Source organism: Sminthopsis crassicaudata, chromosome 1 (genome assembly GCF_048593235.1).
Source record: "Sminthopsis crassicaudata isolate SCR6 chromosome 1, ASM4859323v1, whole genome shotgun sequence".
Lineage (NCBI taxonomy): Eukaryota > Metazoa > Chordata > Mammalia > Dasyuromorphia > Dasyuridae > Sminthopsis > Sminthopsis crassicaudata.
The window spans coordinates 441,988,232-442,008,230 of NC_133617.1; the positions used below are offsets into that span (position 1 = coordinate 441,988,232).

A 19,999-nucleotide genomic window follows, 5' to 3' on the forward strand; every position below is an offset into this window, starting at 1 on the left:
CCAGCTACTGGTAAACATTCAATGAGAAGGTGGGTGTAAAAGATAGTTCCCCTTGAACTTTGAAATTCTACAATATTTTGTAATAGGCGGCCTATGAAAGGCAACACAGCAAACGAAAAGAAAGCCAGCCCAGTTTCAAGTCTGGCATTGCCAAAACTGATTGTGTGACTCCAGGCAAGTAGGTTAACTCCAGTGCTCCAGGCAATTCTATTATGTTCCATAGGTTTGCATAGAGAGAAGTTCCACACCTGCAGTACCCAGAAGAAATCAAAGGTCCAATCTTAACTAATCCCATCCTAGATGCCTCTCAGAGGAACTCAAGGTATGAAACAAAATAGTCCTAATACTAAAAAGAGCTAATACTTCTATAGACCTTATAAAGTTTACAAAATGCACTACATTTAGTATTTTAGCTGATCCTCCTAATAATAAAAGGCACTACTGTCTCCCTTATGACAATGAGGAAACTGAAGTTGATTTCTCTAGGTCACCAAAATTAGTAAAGCATAACTGAGGTGGAATTCAAACTCAGGTCTTCTTAACCCCAAGTGCAGGACTTTTTTTTTTTTTTTTAAATAACAACTACGGGACATAATAGAGTGACTCTCAGTACAATCTTTATTCAAAGAATAAGAAGATGGGGAAGAGAGAATTGTGTGGCAAGAGTTCAGGAAAATAATTTTTAATTAGTCAGAGCAAATGTCTTATATGTAGGAAGTTACTGATGGAAACCCATATGGAAATACAAGATTATTAAAATGGAATAAGAAGAGTTTACATCCTACTGAAAATTGTGTACCGCAATGGACTAGAAGCCTGAGAAAGCTCATCCTACTTTAGGTATCGGGGTGAGAAAACAGAAGCTGGTCTGGGAAAGAACAATGGAAACAGGCCAAAATAAGGCCAAAGGCAGAGTACAGAAGAAGAAAGGAGAGGATGTTGCCTGATTCAACTCAAAGGAAGCTAGAATTATGTTTGCAAAGAGAAGAATAACAGAAGAAAGCTCAACCATCTCTAATCTTGAAAGCCATCCTTAACAAAATAGCATTGTGTGGAGACTCAATATGTGAGAAGGGAAAACTTTCACTTAATCTCACAGTGTGTCCTGTGTACAAAGAAGGAAGTGAAATAGTTCCTCATACTAGTTTGCATCTGACCAATAATATACTGAATAGATTTTCTGTTCAATCATTTATCAGCAGAGGGCTGAATGGCAGGATTTAGGTAATATTCTAAAATTACTCTATTTTCATAAGTTTCTTATTTGTTTAATTCTCCCCTAATTTACTTAACCCGCCCAAACACCACCAAAATCTGAAATCCTCACAATTTGCTGAATTGGACAAATTTTGAATTTTAGCTTTGCCAGAAAGCGAGAATTTTTTTATTCCCTGTGTGATCTTCAGTAAGTGACTCAGTTCCATAAAATGAGAGGGTTGAATTAAGTGGCTATTAAGGTCTCCTTTAGCTCTAAATTTGTGATTCTTCACAAGCTTTCTTCAAGGAATCCAACCACAGAGAGCCAAAAAACAATGCCCCAGAGGAAGAGCCCTAAATCCTAAAAGGCTTCAGAATTAAATGGAGCCAGGGAGATTCCCTGTCTCCTACTTTTTTACTTAAAATCAATATCCTCAGGTGGTGAAAATTCCAACTACTGCTTTTTCTTCATGTGCCAAGAGAGTTTTCTAGCATCCTCTTAGAGAACACAATTATTACTCATACATGTGTGTGTTTGTGTGTGTTTGTGCATGCGTTTGCATGTAAGCTCAGAAGTTAAGGCCCGATGAGAAGAATAGGTAGATAGTCCATTACTCAGCCTGTGCTGTTGTGTCTGTTTTCTCTCCCACTTTCAAATGTGAACCAGAGGGCAGATTGGGTGTGTTAATGGAAAATCTGGTAGCACAGTGCCCTAGGATTTTGCAATTTTCCTGCAAGCTGCAATTGTTGATTCTATGGCCCCCTCCTCCATTAGCCCCCAGCCAACCTCTGCTCCACTTCCCCAGGCCCAAAGATTTCCAGCTCCCCACCCAGGTTTGTTTTAAATGATTATAGTGATTCACTACTTCTCAGGGTGGGGCAGCAATTTTATTGTATGTGGTATGAGTTCTACAGGTACTTCTGCATATATTTCTGCCAGAGCACATGAAGGGAAAAAAAAAAAAAAAATCAGCCTTTGTCCTCAGAGCTGGGAAGCAATATACCAGCCTTGATGGCCAAAGAAAACATTTCCCTGTAACCACCCTCATTTGAATAGAAGGGGGGGGACAGTCCAGTCCACAATGTTGGGGAAACTGATTCCAGAAAGATAAGTAGGAGATAAAGGGTTATCAATAGCAGAAGGAAGAGAAAATGTCCTTTTAACCTTTCTAGACAACTGGGGGACTTATTACACAGAGGGCTTAAGAAGACCTGACTTGGAATCCTAACCCTGAAATTTATTAATTGTATGACTCTGGACAAATCACTTTTTTTGTGTCTCAGTTTCCTAATCTGCAAAATGATAGGGTTAAATTTAATGGTCCTAGTGTTGCTTCTAGGTCGAAATCTATGTCCTTTGATTTTCTTTGTAGGTCTTAAGTTTTTGTGGTAATTTAAGTTTATTTCCAAAAATCCTCAGATGTATTTGATAGGAAAAAGCATTTTTGTTCTAGTTTAGAGGTCAAGAAATAGAGAAAAGTGGGAAGAATTGGGCAAAACTTGCAGGCCCAACAGAACTGGTGATTTTAAAAAATTCTTTACAAAGCTGGGTTGATGTTCAAGTAATATGAAAACTATGTTAAGAGAACAATGTTAAAGGACTGGACTAAGTCATCTCTGATCCTACATAATTATATTATAACTATATAATTTTATCAGAACAGTCTTCCTTTGACTCAGAAACATCATCAACTTGCATCCAATTTCTCTTTATTTTGTGGGCCCCAAAATATTGTGAAGTAACATTTAGATGATAGTTATGCCTGTGGCCTAATTATCTCAAATAACACAATCTACGTATGATTGCATGAAAACTTTAAATACATAAATATAAAAGTTTTAAAGGATACTTCTTTAGCTATTTTACCTTATACAGAAACATCGAGACTCAATGTTCATGTTTTTGTCACAGTCTTCTACTTTTTCCCTGTAATTGAATACTAATTCATTCCTTTCAAATCCTGTAGTGACACCTGAAGGTTGAACAAGTTTTAGTTCACTTAGTAAACAAGAAAGAACTTTACTAGCTGCTCCCTCTAATGGTCAGAAAAAAGAAAGCTTCACACACACAGGAGAAGACAGTAAATTAGAAAAGATTCTTCATTTGTCTTATAAGAAGAAGAAACACAGAAAGGAAGACTATTTTTTCTAATCCCATTTTAAAAATAAATTTCAAGAATACAATAACAAAGAAAAATAAAGTAATATGATATTCACTAGGTTTGGGATTAAGAATTTTATCATAATTTTTCTTGGCATATATATATATGTGTATATATATATATATATATATATATATATATATATATATATATATATATATATATATATATATATATATATATATATATATATATATATATATATATATAAAATATTGGCTTCTAAAAGCATAGATTTAGAGCTAGAAGTTCAATGAGGTTCTCAAAGCTACACAGGTAGGATTAGGCAAATTTAGTGGGTGACACTGAAGTCCAACAAGTTCCTAGGACAGTAAGTCTTACCATTTTCACCATTAAATTTCTATATGCCTGTGGCTATATTTTTCCATCAAAATTTAGGAAAATTTTACTAGATGAAAAAAATATTCTGACTTGTAGATGATGAATACATTTTTATTAAACATTTACTGTGTGCCAGACATATGCTAGAAACTAGGAATTTACAGAAATAACAATTACTGAAGTAAAATCAGGATATCTTAAATGTGAGTGTGCATTTTTTATAAGCAATGTTCTGATATAATTGCCTCTCTTTACCAGAATTCAATTTTTTAAAAGTACAAAAAAACAGTTTTAGAAAAAAAATTATATTTAGAAAGATAACTATGATTTAAAATTTATTTTCCTAATCAGATATCTTGGTGAGGTAGAGAGGTGAAAGAAGTAGGTGAATTTTAAAAAAGGAAACTTCATAGTTAAGTAGGTGAAGGCTATGTTTCAGAAGTTTTTTTTTTCAAGCTATAAATTTATGGATTCTAGATGGGAAAACAACTTTATACACACACACCTATACACACACAGGGAAGGTGGGAGGGAAAGGGAGAGACAGAAAGGTGTGGAAGGAAAATATTTTAAGTGTTTTTAGCTATTAAAACCCTGGCAAATACTTTAACAACAAATAAACAAAGAATAGCAAGGGAGCAGTATGATACTATGGAAATAACCTTGGATTTGGAGTCAAAGGGAGGAAGTATTATGGTACAGCGGAGATCTAAGTTTCAAATTCTGTTCAAATTCAAATTCTCAATTGCTTGCCATCTAGGGGAGCATATGGGAGGAAGGAGGAGAAAATCTGAAACCCAAGGCTATGCAAGGATCAGTATTGTCAAATTATTCGTGCATATGTTTTGAAAATAAAGAACTTTATTAAAAAAACAAAAAAAAGAAAAAAAAGGTCCTTGAAAGTAAAAAACAAATTCAAATTCTCAGGATCTTTAGTGCTTATTATCTGATGTGATCTTGGGCAAGTCAAAAAAAGAGATTAAAAAAAAAAAAAAAAACCTCCTTGAGCCTCAGTTTCCTCAGTTGTAAAATGAGGGAGGGAGTTAGATCAGATGGCTTGTGAAGTTCCTTCTAGAATTTGTGATTCTATGTTCTGGATTTGAATCTACTACAATTTTAAATGTTTACTCTTTTTCAGCCTTGTTCATAAAATGAGAGGACTGGTCTAAATTATTGGTTATCAAAATCTTTTTATCTTAGGATCTCTTTATATTCTTAAAAGTTACTGATGTCCCCCAAACTACTTTTGATTATGTGTGTGTTATATCAATAGTTACTATATAGACACTAAAACATCTTACTATTATTAAGAAAATAGAATGTTCTTTCTATACCATCTGAAAGAGTCTCAGGAACTTGCAAAGAACCTGAACCACACTTGCCAAGACAATTTCCTAGGTTCCTTCTAATAATCAATCTAAAATATTCAAATCAATCAACCAGACAATCAATAGGTTCTTTTAAGTAGCTACTATGTGCCAGGCACTGTGTTATGTGTCAAGATACAAGTTCAAAGAATAAAGCAGTTTCCACTGGCAAAGAGTTTACATCCTAATAGAAGGCCAGCCTCCCCCCCCCCAAGACCCTCTCCCAAATATAATGATTCATAAGTAACAACAATAACACAAAAACACCTTCTAATGTGTGATTGTTCAAGGCCACTTGCAGAGGACTACAACAGATGCCCCTTTGCATAAAGGTCTGTAGGGTAAGTGTAAATAGATCCATGACAACTAACACAGCCATGAGTAAGCTTCCCTATTATCAATTACTCATAATATTCAGGTCTGGTTTGTACCCCAAAAGTTATAGGTTCAGAACAAATCATGATGGGGCAAAAATGCCATCCTATAGTTAATGTGCAAAATGAATCAAACAAAATATCTGTTCCTGGATCCACTTCTTTTTTCCCACCACATTCTAGTATATTTACTTATTGTAGTTGTATGGACTGTGCCTCTACTCCCCATCCAGTTTTAACAACAGCTCTCAGAAATACTAGGAATAGAAATCTTCTCACTGTAAAAACATGATACATATTTTTAGGAAGTGAAACCTCTTTTCTATATAGAATTGTCAGGGTTGCTAAAATTCAGCAGGCTAAGATGTACAAATGAATGTTTTGCACTTTTTAACCTCTTATTTCCAAAGACTTAACAAATTAATGAATGAAAATGAAACCTCAAATAGGAAGCAGACCTGGTTTCTCAAATATGAGCATTGGATATCATAACCATTTGAAAATGAATAAATAAACTTCAGACTGAGATAAAAAACATTTGATTTAAATTGTAGAAAGTAAAAGTATAATCAATTTGGTGTGATGTTTGAGTGTGAAAACAGGAAATAATTAAGCAAAAATAATCGTTTTTCAAAGTGAAACTTTTTAAAAATCTAAGACCAATTGTGTGATCACTTTGTCAAAAGTTTTAAGATGAAACTTTTTTTTTTAATAATAAAGATTTGTAACAACTCCTTCTGTTTTTTCCTTCAGATCATATCAAAAACTGAAACCACTCTATACCAAGAAACTTAAGGGAGAAATGTCACAACAGTAGATTTTTTTAACTGAGTTTTTCCCAGAAATTCCATAACATAAACTTTTTGAGAAGCATTTGTTAGATAGGGAATCAGAAGAAAGAAGGAAAACAGCAACATCACCAGGTGTTTATATAGCTCTATGGCTCAGTTTGTCCATGGAAGTAGACTCAATTACTAAAAATTCTCAGTACTCACTCAGTAAATTTGCCAGTTATCATAGTGTGGTATCTTTTCAGCAGAAGTGGTTTAATCCTTTGGGAGAAGAACCAATCAACTTCCTTAGAAGAATGATAGCCACAGTTGAAGTTCTGAAGGTGGTCAACCTATCCACTTTCCCCCCTTTTTAGAGATGATCCAAAAGGGTAAGAGTAAAAATCCCAGAGTTCTTAAGTTTATCTCTGTTCGACACTCTGACAGGAAGCAAGAGACTGGATTGCAGGCTTCCAACATTCAAATTAGCTCCTGCTAATCTGAAGATAAATCACCTGTACTTGGTCTAGTATGAGAGCTATTCATCTGTGTCTGAAATCTGATGCTTGCCCCATTAGAAGTTGCTCAAGGTTTGAAGGAAGAAAACTTATAGGGTGAACCTAGTTACATACTAACCATAAGCCTTAAGGGTTTGCAAGACAGGCACGCCCCACTACAGACAGAGAACTCTAAAGAAACTTTTTTTCAGGTTCTCAGTTATCGAAATGATTTCTTACTGAATCAAACAGGAAGATTCTGTAATTTAAGGGATTCAATTGCAGATGATCTCAAGTATTTTAACATTTAAAAATTCAAACATGAGTGACTTTGTTTTTAAGAGAAGCAATCCTTACTGAACTGAACTTTAGAATTCAGAAATATATCATCTATATAATACACAAGAAAGTAACTTCTGAGTTATTGATTAAAGCCCCGCTCCTATTAGTGTCTAACTAACCCACCTATAGTGACACAAAGAGCTAAAATAAATATAGATATTATCCAAATACAGAAATTTAAACTAATAAGTTATGGTAATATTTTTCAAAGTGCTTTTTGAAAAGCAGGAAGTGAGGCATCAGCCCTAAAGTCAGGAGGATCTGAGTTCAAATGTGGTCTCAGACACTTAACATTCCCTAGCCGTGTGATCCTGGGCAAGTCACTTAACCCCAATTGCCTCAGCGGGGGGAAAAAAAAAAAAAAAAAACAAAAGCAGGAAGTGTTACAGAAATAGAAGATACTTTTGATTATAAATGTACATTTATTTTCTATCAAATTGGCTATATAAAATTGATCATCCATATGTTATTCTAAAAATCATGTTACATACGATAGGGAGAAGCCAATTGTTATTAACTATATTTTTTTCATAGTTTTTTTGTATTTTTCTCCTTTTTTCTTTCTCTTTCTAATACATCTTCACATATTTTTTACTTTCTTCTGTAGTCAAAAGGTAAAGTTCCATAAATGATCAGAAAACTGATGACACATTGTACAGTATCTAGATTCCAAAGACTTGGGTTCAAATCCTTTATTATTATATGGGTAACATAGGTAAATTACTTAACTTCTTTGATCCTCAGTTTCCTCATAATTTATTTGCAAGGAAATTGGGGTTAAGTGACTTGCTTAGGATCAAGTGCTAAATTTAGACTCAGGTTTTTCTGACTCTTACTCCATTTGCTGTGCCACCATTCCACTTAATGAATATTTGTATATATTATGACTTGGAGTGGAAAGAGGAAGAATGCAATAAAGACCAAAAATTAGTGTGGGAAAATATGAGCAAGTAACCATGTAGAATCTAGAAACAAAATCAAATAACTTTGTTGAGCATTTAAAACCATTTACAACCTGGCTAAAACCCATCTTTCCAGGTTTCTTATGAGTTGAAACAAAATAATCTCATCAGGGAAAGAGCAATTAAATGGAACAGTAAATAAAGTGCTAGGCTTGGAGTTAGGAAAACTCAATTTCTTGGGTTCAAATCTGGCCTCAGACGCTTAGTAGCTGAGCAGTCTTGGAAAAGTTATTTTACCCTGTTTGCCTCTGTTTCCCCTCTGTAAAATGAGTCGGAGAAGAAAATATCAAACACTCTAGTATCTTTGCCAAGAAAATCCTAAATGGGAAAACGAAGAGTTGAACATGATTGAAAAATGACTCAACAGCACAAACCTCCTCAGGGACAACATTCCCCCTCCATGCCTTTGCATAGACTATCATGGGTCTCCTCTTTCTCCTTATATCTAGAACACACTCCCTTCTCCAAATTCCAGGTTTCTTTCAAAATAGTACAAAAATCACCTCCTTAACTAATCCTCTAAGTTATTATCATCTCCTGAAAATTACTCTTGGTATGTTTATGTGTGTATACTCACATGTATAATTGTCCTCTCCTCACTGCCATGTAAATTTCTTGACAGTTATATCTCTAGCAACTAGCATTATAGATCTAATAGTGTCTAGTAGATCACTGGAACTTCATAAATGTTTGTTAACTGATTGATATTCCTAGTTTCTAGCACAGTCTGTCACACAGTAATAGATATTCAAATGCTTATTAATAGAAGGATAATAGTCATTTTGATTGATACAAATAAGAAAGGCAATACTGCACCTTACTTTTGTATAGATTTTATCTTTTCAAAGTGACTCAATACCTATCTATTTCTCCCTCCAAGTTTCCCTGAAATATAGCATTGCCATCTTCATGTGCTGTGGTGTATCCTAAGGGATTGGAAGCTTTTCCAGACCCCTTGAAAGGAAACATTTCTGTTACATCCTGTCTCCCATAATTAGAATGTAATCTCCCTGAGGATAGGGACTATATCAATCAGTTTGTAGTTGTTTTTCTAGCACTGGATACACAAGTGCTTAAAAATGCATTTTCAATGATTCATTTATACTGTTGTTACTTTCAGGACCAATGACATCATGAGGATGATGTCTTAACTTGCGCATAAATTGGATATAAGACAGCTGTGCAAAGTTGTTTTACTCTCTCTCACACACACATACTACATATTTACATTTTATTTTGTTTCTAAAAACTTTTCCAAACACAAATTACAGTTCTATAACTTCAAAAGATTAGTAGATCAAATATATAAAGACACAGGTATATAAAAATATAGTAGAAACACTCCCAACCTTAAAGTCTAATTGTTTTGATTTCAAATGAATGAAATGATTCTCTTAACACTTGCCGGCTTTTCTTGCCTTAATCACAAGCCTTAAAAGCAATAAATTATCATAACCATTTTATAGGGCTCATATCATTACATTTAATAGCAACACCAATCTGCACATACTCAAAAAGAATGAAATGTTGTTGTGAAATAAACTAAAACAAAAATCACACCTGTAACATTAGCAAGGTAGAGTATTTTGCAGTCCCAAATGACTGTTCTTAAAAAAACAAAACAAAACAAAACAAAACCACACCTTAGTGCTCAAAGGTTCCTGGGAGATTATTTCATCCAAATTCTCTCTCTCCAGGGGAAGTTGAGGCATTGACCACAGTCACATATGAAGTGGAAGAACAAGAATTCAAACTTATTCTAAATTTAACCTTCTTTGCATTCAATTCCAAGGGATGTTTTAATACTAACATTTGTACTTAGAATATTTTTTTCTGACAATACAATGAAGAGCTGAGCTCCTCCAGAGCCAAGGAGAAAAGGGGACTAAAATATAATGCAAGAATTTTTCCTTCTGAAAAAGCACTCTACAGAGTGACAATGATAATTCTACATTATGACCTAGTGTAGTGGAAATAAAAGCAGAATTAATAAGTCAAAGAAATATAAAATAAATGATGAAAAAGAACATGGAATTTTAAAGCTGAATTCTCACTCAACTCCCACCTTCTACCTTTTATCTTTCTAAATGAGAAGTTGGAAGTTGAAGAAAAGTTTAATGGCTTTTCAAGAATATAGAATTACTGGTAAAGCTAGGAGTTAGAAGATAGGTCTCTTAAGTCTTAAGTCACTGCTGTTTCTGAGCAAAGGAAAAATAGAAAACTGATGGATAACTATGGGGACTAAGTGTATAAAGCCTATAAGTCTTTGGTATTGAGATAAAAAAATCAGCCTTAGTGATCATGGCCACGAGAGCACTGTGGTGGGGAAACAAACAACTTATTTAATAAAAATCTACAGGTATTGTTCAAGTGAATATTTTTAAAGCCTTCTACACTAAATCTTTTAATAAGAAAACCATGGGGTTTATTTCTCATCTTTAGTCCATTTAACCTTAGGAGAGTATGCTGATGAGGACAGAAATTTGTCAAAAATGAGGCAGTGGGAGAAAGGAGGAAAAGAAGAAATGGGCAAGTTGAGATCATTTGTCTCTGAATAACCAACCATATACTGACTCTGTCTCACAGATTAGCCATTTATGGCATGCATACCAAAAGTGATATTAGATTTTTCATAATTTTGGCAAATGGAGCTCTAGAGAAAGATGTATGTCGAATGGAAATTTCTATTTTATCACCTTCCTTCCTCTCTTGTCAGTTAATTAGTATGTCAGGTCTCTTTGGCGTTTAAAGTGACAGGATCTTGGCATTCCCTCCCGTGAAGTATCCTCAATTATGATTGAGAGAAAGTAAAATTACAATGACCAAGATTGACTTTAATGAAGATTTATCAGGTGGAAATGGAAGACTGGTATGGGACACAGCATATAATATAAGACTTGATTGATGTGTTGATTTAGTTTATTATTTATTAAAAAACTAAAGGTGAGGGTAGGGAAAGAGATATTGGGCACTGAAGTGTTATAAAAACAAATAATGTCAAAAATATTTTTAAAAGATCATAAAAATAAAAATTTTTAAATGTTCATAGCATCTCAAAAATGTAAAGCTTAAAATTGCCCAAAGTATTTGAGACATCTTACATTTATGAATTAATATGTAAATCCGCAATCTCATTACCTAGCCAATCCCTTGGAAAGAAGATAGGCAGTATAAATTACATATTGTGGCAATTTGCTGGATTTCATATGTCTTTCCTGAAGCAATGATAGAAACTATCCAAGACAGTTGCCAACAGAATAGATCACAGTGAGCCTAAAGCAATCTAAATGCTGAGGTTCTGCTCCTATTCTTCCTCCTGCCCTGTGGCAATCTTTTTCTGGGCAGGAGCCCTCCTCAAACAGGATTCTGAATATACTTCAGCAATATTTAGAACAGAGTTTGTCAGTTTAAGATTTAAAACGATATGCTGGAGCCATATTGTGAAGAATTTTAAAAGCTAAACAGAAGATTTTACATTTTATCCTAAAAGCAGTAGGAAGCCAGTGCAGTTGCCAACAGAAAATTAAAAAAAAAAAAAAAAAAAAAAAGACTATTTCTTAGGAGAATCTAGAGGAAACATCAATGAATAGAAAATTATTCTGAAATTCTAGTGACTTGTGCTGCATACTATTGTCTTCATATTAGTAAAAGCAAAATCACTTTGTACAAAGACACATAGTATCAAAAAACAAAACAAAAATTGCTAAATTACCTGAGGTACAGAGATTGATATTTGCCATTTGGGACATTTCTGTTTGAATTCAAGGTCAAATCCAGAAAGGAATTAGGAGACATGCAAAGATCCCATCAAGTCCTGAAATGTGTCCAGCCTGAAACACAGAGAAAGTGCCATAATATTTTGCATAGAATAGAGACACACTGAAGCATAGAAATAGCCAAACTTTTTAAATTTTTTTGTTTTTGGCAAGACAACTGGGGTTAAGTGACTTGCTCAGAGTCATACAGCTAGTAAATGTTAAGTGTCTAAGGCTGAATTTCAAGTCAGATGCTCCTGATTTCAGGAATAGTGCTCTATCCACTGCACCATTTAGCTGCCCTGCCAATCATTTTTGGAGCCTTCTCAGGCATGACATATTAATTAAATTAGCAAAGTCTATTTATTAACATCCCAAAACAATATCAAATGAGATTTTGAACTAGTACTAGATTTTGAGTACAGACTAAGTAAGTCTAATTTATGCGCCCATAACACCTGACTAGCTAGTCAGAAACTCAGAAAAGTGTTAGTGCAGATAAACAATCCCAGCTGATCCCAATCAGCACACCCATTGTATGAATGGGGATCCTTCTCTTCAGGATCATTGACAAGTGGTTATCCAGGCTCTATATGCCAGAAGATTTCCAGAGATAAGAAACTTTTTCTTCTGAAAGTGACATTCCAGTTTAAGATATAAGTTCGAATTGGTAAAATTGTTAAGGAATTCTTAAGGAATTTCCTTATATTAAAATTTGCTTCCCTGAAACTTCCATTTATTGTTCCTACTTACTCTGTGGGGCCATGCAGAAGTAGCCTGGGAAGAGAAAAATCCAAGAAAGGGGATGGGAGATAGATGTCAATAAAAGTCACATGCATGGACATAATCACATAAATGATTTCCTACTGCTACTGTCCTTCCAAAGAAATTCAAGTTCAACTCATGCATATACTTCTAAGACTGGCATTAGAAAGTGAACAAAAGATAAACACAAATATATTATCTTCTTAGAAAATTTATTTTATATTAACTTCTAAAAATTAAAGTGAATATGTAGGAAATTCTGCTATTTAGATAGGTCATACTGGAATATAATTTTCCTAACACATTTCACAAAGCATACAGTACTCTTAAACAAAAAACCAAACCCATTCCAGTTTTCTGAGTTAATTGTACTATAGTTTTATCTACAATGGCAAATTTCCAAACAATCTTTAGAATTAGCTAAACTTAATGCAAACATTATAGATGAATCTTATGGGATCACATATTTAGAGGTAGAAGGGATTGTGAGAATTGAATCCAATCTCATCATTTAAAAAATATGTATTTTATTTGTTTTAATCAGGCAAAATCTGCCTTTTCAAACTTCCCACCCTAACTCCTTATTTGAGAATATACAAAATCCAGTACCAACAAATATTAGTCAAACAAATTTCCATGTTGATCATTTCAAAAAGATAATTTTTGTTTCATTTTGTATTCTGAGTTATTCTATCTGGTAAAAGTTAGAGGTAAGACTTAGCTATGTGTTAGACCAGCTAGAAGGAGCCTATTGTTAAATTTTCAATGAAAGCAATCACACCAGTGAAATTGGCAGTCACTACCAACAGGACTTAATTTATTGTTTTGTTGAGGGCAGTTAGGTGGAACAGTGAGAGTGCCAACCTTGGATCAGGAGGGCCTGAATTCAAATATGGCTTCAGATACTTACTAACTTTGTGATCCTGGGCAAGTCACTTAACCCTGTATGCCCCAGGATTGTCATCTGTAAAATGAGCTGGAGAAAGAAATGGCAAACCACTCTAATATTTTTGTCAAGAAAACCCCAAATAGGGTCAGAGTCAGACATGACTGAAATAACTCAAACTACAAAGAAAGTGTTAATAATGAAGGTTAAATTTAAAATGTGTACTTTATAATTTTCTCTCCTCTGGGGGAAATGTCAAACTGGTTAAAGAAACCCTTCAAATCCCAATTAGGCTGGCTAATTGGGTTTTTCCATTATACCTTTCAGTATTCACTTGCTTTATCTCTGTGCCATTCCTCCTCCTTCCCCCCCCAAAAAAAGGGGGGTTTGAAGCTGGTTAAATCAATTTCACTTGAGAGTAATAACAAATCCTGGAGACTGGTGAGGGGAGGGGGAAGGAGAGAATTTTCAGAAAAACTACTATAGATGCTAAACAAAAAGAAAATAGCCAAGCCAGAATGGCTTATATAACTTATACTTCTAACTCCTGTTTCTCACACAAATAAACAAGAAAGAAAAGGAAATGACTGACAGCTTTGATAGGGCAATACTTCTTTATTACCTGACAAATGAATTTCCCCTGCCCTTCAAATAGGTTTGTCCTCATAACAGATACCTGTGCAAAACTACAAAAGCCTCTCTATTAGAAAGGAAACCCAATACAGTTTTTTTTTTTTTTAAAAGGAGAGGAATAATGTTGCTCTTAGCTGAGTTAATATTCAGCCTTCTGAACTTGCTAGTTGGACTGCCTTTGCAATGGCAGTGTCCATAGCAATGGTAGGGAGAGTTCTACTGCTAAATCCTCTATAGGGCTGCTTCAATACACCTCCCCCAGGCCTCCTTTACTTGAACTAGCAAATGTACTGTTAGGTAACAGGATAATCTTTTCTTAAGAGGTGACAGTCACCTGCCATTCTCTCAAAAAACAAAACTATAGTTCAGCTCTAGGGTCATATTTGGAGAATAAAAACTGTCTGAACTAGCAAAAAATTTGAGGGATAAAGGAGACATTATCTTGAACCATACCAATACATTAAAAAACAAAAACAATAAATGAAGCTTTGTTTGTTGATGAATGGAGAGCCTAGAATCTCATCAATCATTTCATCAATATCCAGAATCAACCAATCAACTAACAGTAATTTAGTTTTATAAATATAATTTTATTTTCCCAAAAACATGTAAAGATATTTTTAAACATTCATTTTTGTAAGGCTTTATGTTTCAAATATTTTCTCCCTCCCTTCCTTACCTCCTCCCCGAAACAGCAAGCAATCTGATAAAGGTTAAATATGTAACACTAATTTTTTTTTAAAAGCAACTACTCCCTCTTCAAGTATGAACTAAGTATTTACTAGTCCCTTTAAAGTGTCCTATATATTGTATATCTATCTTCCCTTCAAAAATCGCAAGTACATATTTTAAATAGCTATTTAAAAATCTTAAGAGTAAATAACAAGAAGGCAAGCAATGACAAGATCCATGCCTTATGAATGAATGAAGTATGTCTCCCAGGTATTTTGGTTTAGAAAGCCAAACCTCCTTCTCAGCTTCTCAGGACTGGATTCCTTCACATTCGCCTTTGGCCTGAAACTGTGAATGAATTTCTTCTTGTACATGGGGCAAATGATCTTTATCACCAACTCAAAGTTGGATATTCACAAATATATATAAGTTCAAACTGTTTAGAAATGTCAGCAATAAATGGCACAACAAACACTATGACAGAGGTAGCTAAGTGGCGCAGTGGATAGAACACCAAGTATGGAGTCAGATACTCATCTTTGGGTTTAAATCTGGCCTCAGGTCACTTAACTCTGTTGGCTTCCGTTTCTGGATTTCTGATTCTGGCATACATGGACACATACATAAGCAATCTCCATATGTTCAGATGAACCATCAGGGATCCTTCAATGTCATAACAATTTGGAGGAATCCTCCATAGACAATCACAAATGCAGTAGCTATTTTATCTCTAGACTTATAAAGCTCAGTCTTTCAATAAAATCATTCAAGTACTATGTGAAATTAATTTACAAACAATACAGCACTCAAACTAAGCAATCATCTACTACTGAATTTACATAATGAATGCAGGTAGTGTTTATGGAGAACAGGTTTTATACTGTATTTCCCCTTTGCTCATTATTGTCCAGTGCTGACTCAGTGGCAGGTAGCCACAACTGTGAGGACTCTTTATTTTCAATGTTATGCGATTCTTGCATCAATGGGGGCAGAAAAATCAGAGGAGCATTGCCAGGGACACATCTCTCAAACTGTGGCTCCTTTCTCCTCTCTAGCCATGCCAACTAGTAAATCTTTAGTGGTACAATGGTACCCTAATGCTGCCAACAAAGAAGGAACACTTTATCATGGTCTTCTTTTAAAGGCTTTGGGAAAAGATAAAAGAACAAAAAATAATTTGTCTTCCCTTTTCTTTACTGCTGGGGTGAAAGTGCAGATGCTAATGCTATATTTAATGAAAAATAACCTAAAATAGCCAGATAAAATCCTTGGGCTTTCTAGAAGCTAGAATTCCACATCTCCTAAAGTTTAAAAAAAAAAGAAAAAGAAAAAAAGAATGCATGTGAAAAATATACATTAAAAAAAAAAAGAAAAAACAAACAAACTAGGTTCCACATAATCTCTCAAAACAATTATAAAAAAGTCAGCTACTTGTTTGTGAACTTTCAAATTTTAAAAAATGGGGGGGGAGGAGGAAAGAAGGGGTAATCTTTACACATCCATGTCCCATCTGATAGTTTGAAGAGGCAGGTTATATAGGATGAACTTAGAGCAAATGTGTAAGGAATATTATGGTCCAAATAAATTTTCCTACACAAATTTCAGGACTTTCCTACTCTTCGTCCTATAAAACGTATTATTATGAAATTATAAGCCTGATTTTAAAAATCATTTGTAACAAATAAGTATTATCCTCTTCAAAGTTCCCTTGGGAGACAATGCATTCATTTTGAATGTTCAACTCAATTATGAGCCTTTTCTTTTGCTTTAAAAGTTTATAGGGCCATGTGAAAATGAGTTATGCAGTTTTACATATCGCCCATAAACATTTTCTTAAGGCAAAAAAAAAAAAATTCCAAAATTGTGCCGAGCATTCATAATGAATGCTTCATCTCCCAGATATTTAATGGTGAGTTTTCTTTTACTCTAAAACAATATAATGCAGCTTGAACACTCACCTTTTTCACTAGCTTTGTTTCCAAATTACACCTGGTTGTTTCCTAAGATCATATAAACTACAAATGCTTTAGATTGCCAATAGATAGTCAAAGAACATATTAAAAATAACTCAAAGCAATATGGAACTCTGCCCAAAAGGCTATCAAACTGTGCATACCTTTTGATTCAGCAGTGTCTTTACTGGGCCTGTATCCCAAAGAGATCATATAGGAGGGAAAAGGACCCACATGTGCAAAAATGTTTGTGGCAACCCTTTTTATAGTGGCAAGGAATTGGAAACTGAGTTGATGCCCTTTAGTTGGAGAGTGATTGAATAAGTTATGGTATATGAATGTTATTAAATATTATTGTTCTATAAGAAACAATCAGTAAGATGATTTCAGAAAGTCCTGGAGAGACTTAGAAATGAACTGATGCTAAATGAATTGAGTTGAAATAAGATTACGCTATACACAGCAATAACAAGATTATGTGATGATCAACTCCGATGGACTTTGTCTCTTTTCAACAGCCAGGTGATTTGGGCCATTTCCAATAGTTTTGTGATGGAAAGAGCCATCTGCACCCAGAAAGGACAAGTATGAATCATGACATAGTATTTTCACTTTTTTTTGTTATTGTTGCATGCATTTTGTTTTCTTTCTCATTTTTTCCTTTTTTAATCTGATTTTTCTTGTACAGCATAAGTGTGGAAATATATAGAGAAAAACTGCATATATTTAACATGCATTGAATTATTTGCTGTCAAGGGGGGGGAGGTAGGAGGAAAGAAAGGAGAAAAAAATTGTAACACAATGTTTTTCAAGGGTGAATGTTGAAAGCTATCTATGCATAATTGTATAAATATATATGCATATATTGATTTAACATATATTTTTACCATGTTTAACATATATTAGATTACTTGCCATCTGGGGGAGTGGTGGAGGGGAGGTGGAGAAAAATTGGAACACAAGGTTTTACAAGTGTTAACACTGAAATATTATCCATGCATATGTTTTGAAAATAAAAAGCTTTTTTAAAAAAAGTAAAGTCAACTCAATTTTTTAAAAAATGACTTACAATAGCAATCTCACTAAAATAAAAACATAGTCTCTTGGATTTGAGGGAGAAATCATATTTAACTAAGTCAGTTTGGGTATACTTATTCTCCCTGTCCTGCCCTTCCCCCTCCAAAAAAAGCAGTCACATTTCTTTATAGTCATATTTCAAATAAAGTGGTAGAAAAAATAATGCATGTGAAAAAGGAATAAAATATGTATACAAATGCAGCACTTTAATTGAAAACTAATGTAAACTCCATAATTTTTTTTAAAAATCATTTTAATTACCTTAATTTAAATTTAAAATTTTAATTTAAGCATATCCATCCTATAGCATAATAAAAAAGATGATTGCATATGAAATTGTAAATCTATTATGGATAACTTGATATTCTTTTAAAAATATAATATTTATCATGTAAATTTTTTCACCTTTTTTTCCCCTCTCCTTTACTCCCCATAATGTTGTTGTTGTTCAACATATCTGACTCTCTATGATCATATTTGGTATTTTTAGGGCAAAGATACTAAAGTGGTTTGCCATTTCCTTCTCCAGCTCATTTTACAAATGAGGAAACTGAAGCAAATAGGGTGAAGCCACATCTTAGGAGAGCCTGATCTGAAAAAAGATCACTTCCCCCCACCTTAGATTCTCAATTTTTTTTAAAGAACATGAAAAGTGTATTGTGAATTAATTCCAACTTCATTGGTATACAAATTATGTTTTAAAAGATGAATTAGAGTGGGTGGGGGAGTGAAATATTCTATCACTAAAGGAGATTACCAAAGTCCTATTTGGATGACTCATGGAGAGTCTCACTTTCCACATTTGTGAAATAAGGGGGTTGGACTAGACAATCGATCTTTGAGGTTCCTTCCAGATTTACATGTATAAGCCTATGGGGTATGGATGTACCTCTGGATTGTTAAAAGGCTGTGTTGAGAAGGCAAGCCAGGCTTAGCTTAGAGAAATCCATAACAACAAAGTTGACTTGCAAGGGATATTTTTGGGGGGAGAGAGGGGTTTTTTGGTGTTAGCTGGAAAAGGAGCTCTACATCAACACATAAAATCTATGTAGAGAGATTGAAAAGAATGTTCTGGGAAAAAGTATTCACAATGAGAAAATAAATCACAGCTCTTTCTAAGTATCAAAGAGATTACTTGGTAACCTTAAATCTAAACTTTACCAAATAAACTATATCAAATGGGAGAGATGACATGGAAATAAATAAGTACAAAAAAAGATTTATATAGAAGCAAATGGAAGGCACTAGAAAAGAGGAAGGTTCTTACAAAAGGTGAGTTTTAAGCTGAGGCTTAAGGAAGATGGAAAGGCAGGGAGTGGAGATGAGGTAAAAGAGCATCCCAGGCATAGGAGAAGAGGGACATCTAGTGTAAAAAGTATGGTGATGGAAGGTGGCCATGTCACATGCAACAATTGTAATGTATGTACTAAGTATGACTGTATAATTTTTTAAAATAGCTTTTATTGACAAAACACATGCATGGGTAATTTTTCAACACTGACCCTTGCAAAAATTCCTGTTCCAACTTTTGGCAGGGAATGCCAAACATGTTAAACATGTTAAAGTATATATTAAATACAATATATGTATACATATTTATACAGTTATCTTGTTGCACAAGAAAAACTGGATTTAGAAAGGTAAAAATAATCTGGGAAGAAAAACAAAAATGCAAGTAAACAACAACAGAAAGAGTACAAATGCTATGTTGTGGTCCACACTCATTCCCCAGTGTTCTTTCGCTGGGTGTAGTTGGTTCGGTTCATCACTGATCAAATGGAACTGATTTGGATCCTCTGATTGCTGAAGATAGTCACTTCCATCAAAACTGATCCTCATATAATATTGTTGTTTAAGTGTATAATGATTTCCTGGTCCTCTCATTTCACTCAGCATCAGTTCATGTAAGTCTCTCCAAGTTTCTCTGTATTCATCATTTATTACAGAACAATAATATTCCATAACATTCATATGCCACAATTTACCCAATTGATGGGCCTCCATTCAATTTCCAGTTTCTAGCCACAACAAAAAGGGCTGCTACAAACATTTTTGCACATACAGGTCTCTTTCCCTTCTTTAATATCTCTTTGGGATATAAGCCCAGTAGTAACATTTCTGAATCAAAGGGTATGCACAGTTTGTCACCTTAACAAAATTAAATTGTTGTTTTGGAAATTGCTCTGCACTCTAGCTTTGGTGATAAAGATTAATACAGTCTATGCAAGTTGATGTCATTGTCAGCT

General features: G+C 34.1%; 1 protein-coding gene across 3 annotated transcripts in view; it reads right to left on the minus strand.

Moving 5' to 3' along the window:
• Positions 1-19,999, minus strand: part of KANK1 (KN motif and ankyrin repeat domains 1) — a 251,967-nt gene that overhangs the window by 59,620 nt on the left and 172,348 nt on the right. The window contains exon 3 of one of the 3 annotated variants that reach the window (XM_074280654.1): positions 11,726-11,843. The exons of 1 other annotated variant lie outside the window; for it this stretch is intronic. In XM_074280654.1, the coding sequence (XP_074136755.1) occupies positions 11,726-11,762 (37 nt within the window). In that variant the 5' untranslated portion in view covers positions 11,763-11,843. Of the gene's footprint in view, positions 1-6,437; positions 6,702-11,725; positions 11,844-19,999 lie in introns of those variants that run through there. One more of the 3 variants, XM_074280657.1, reaches the window with a different exon arrangement.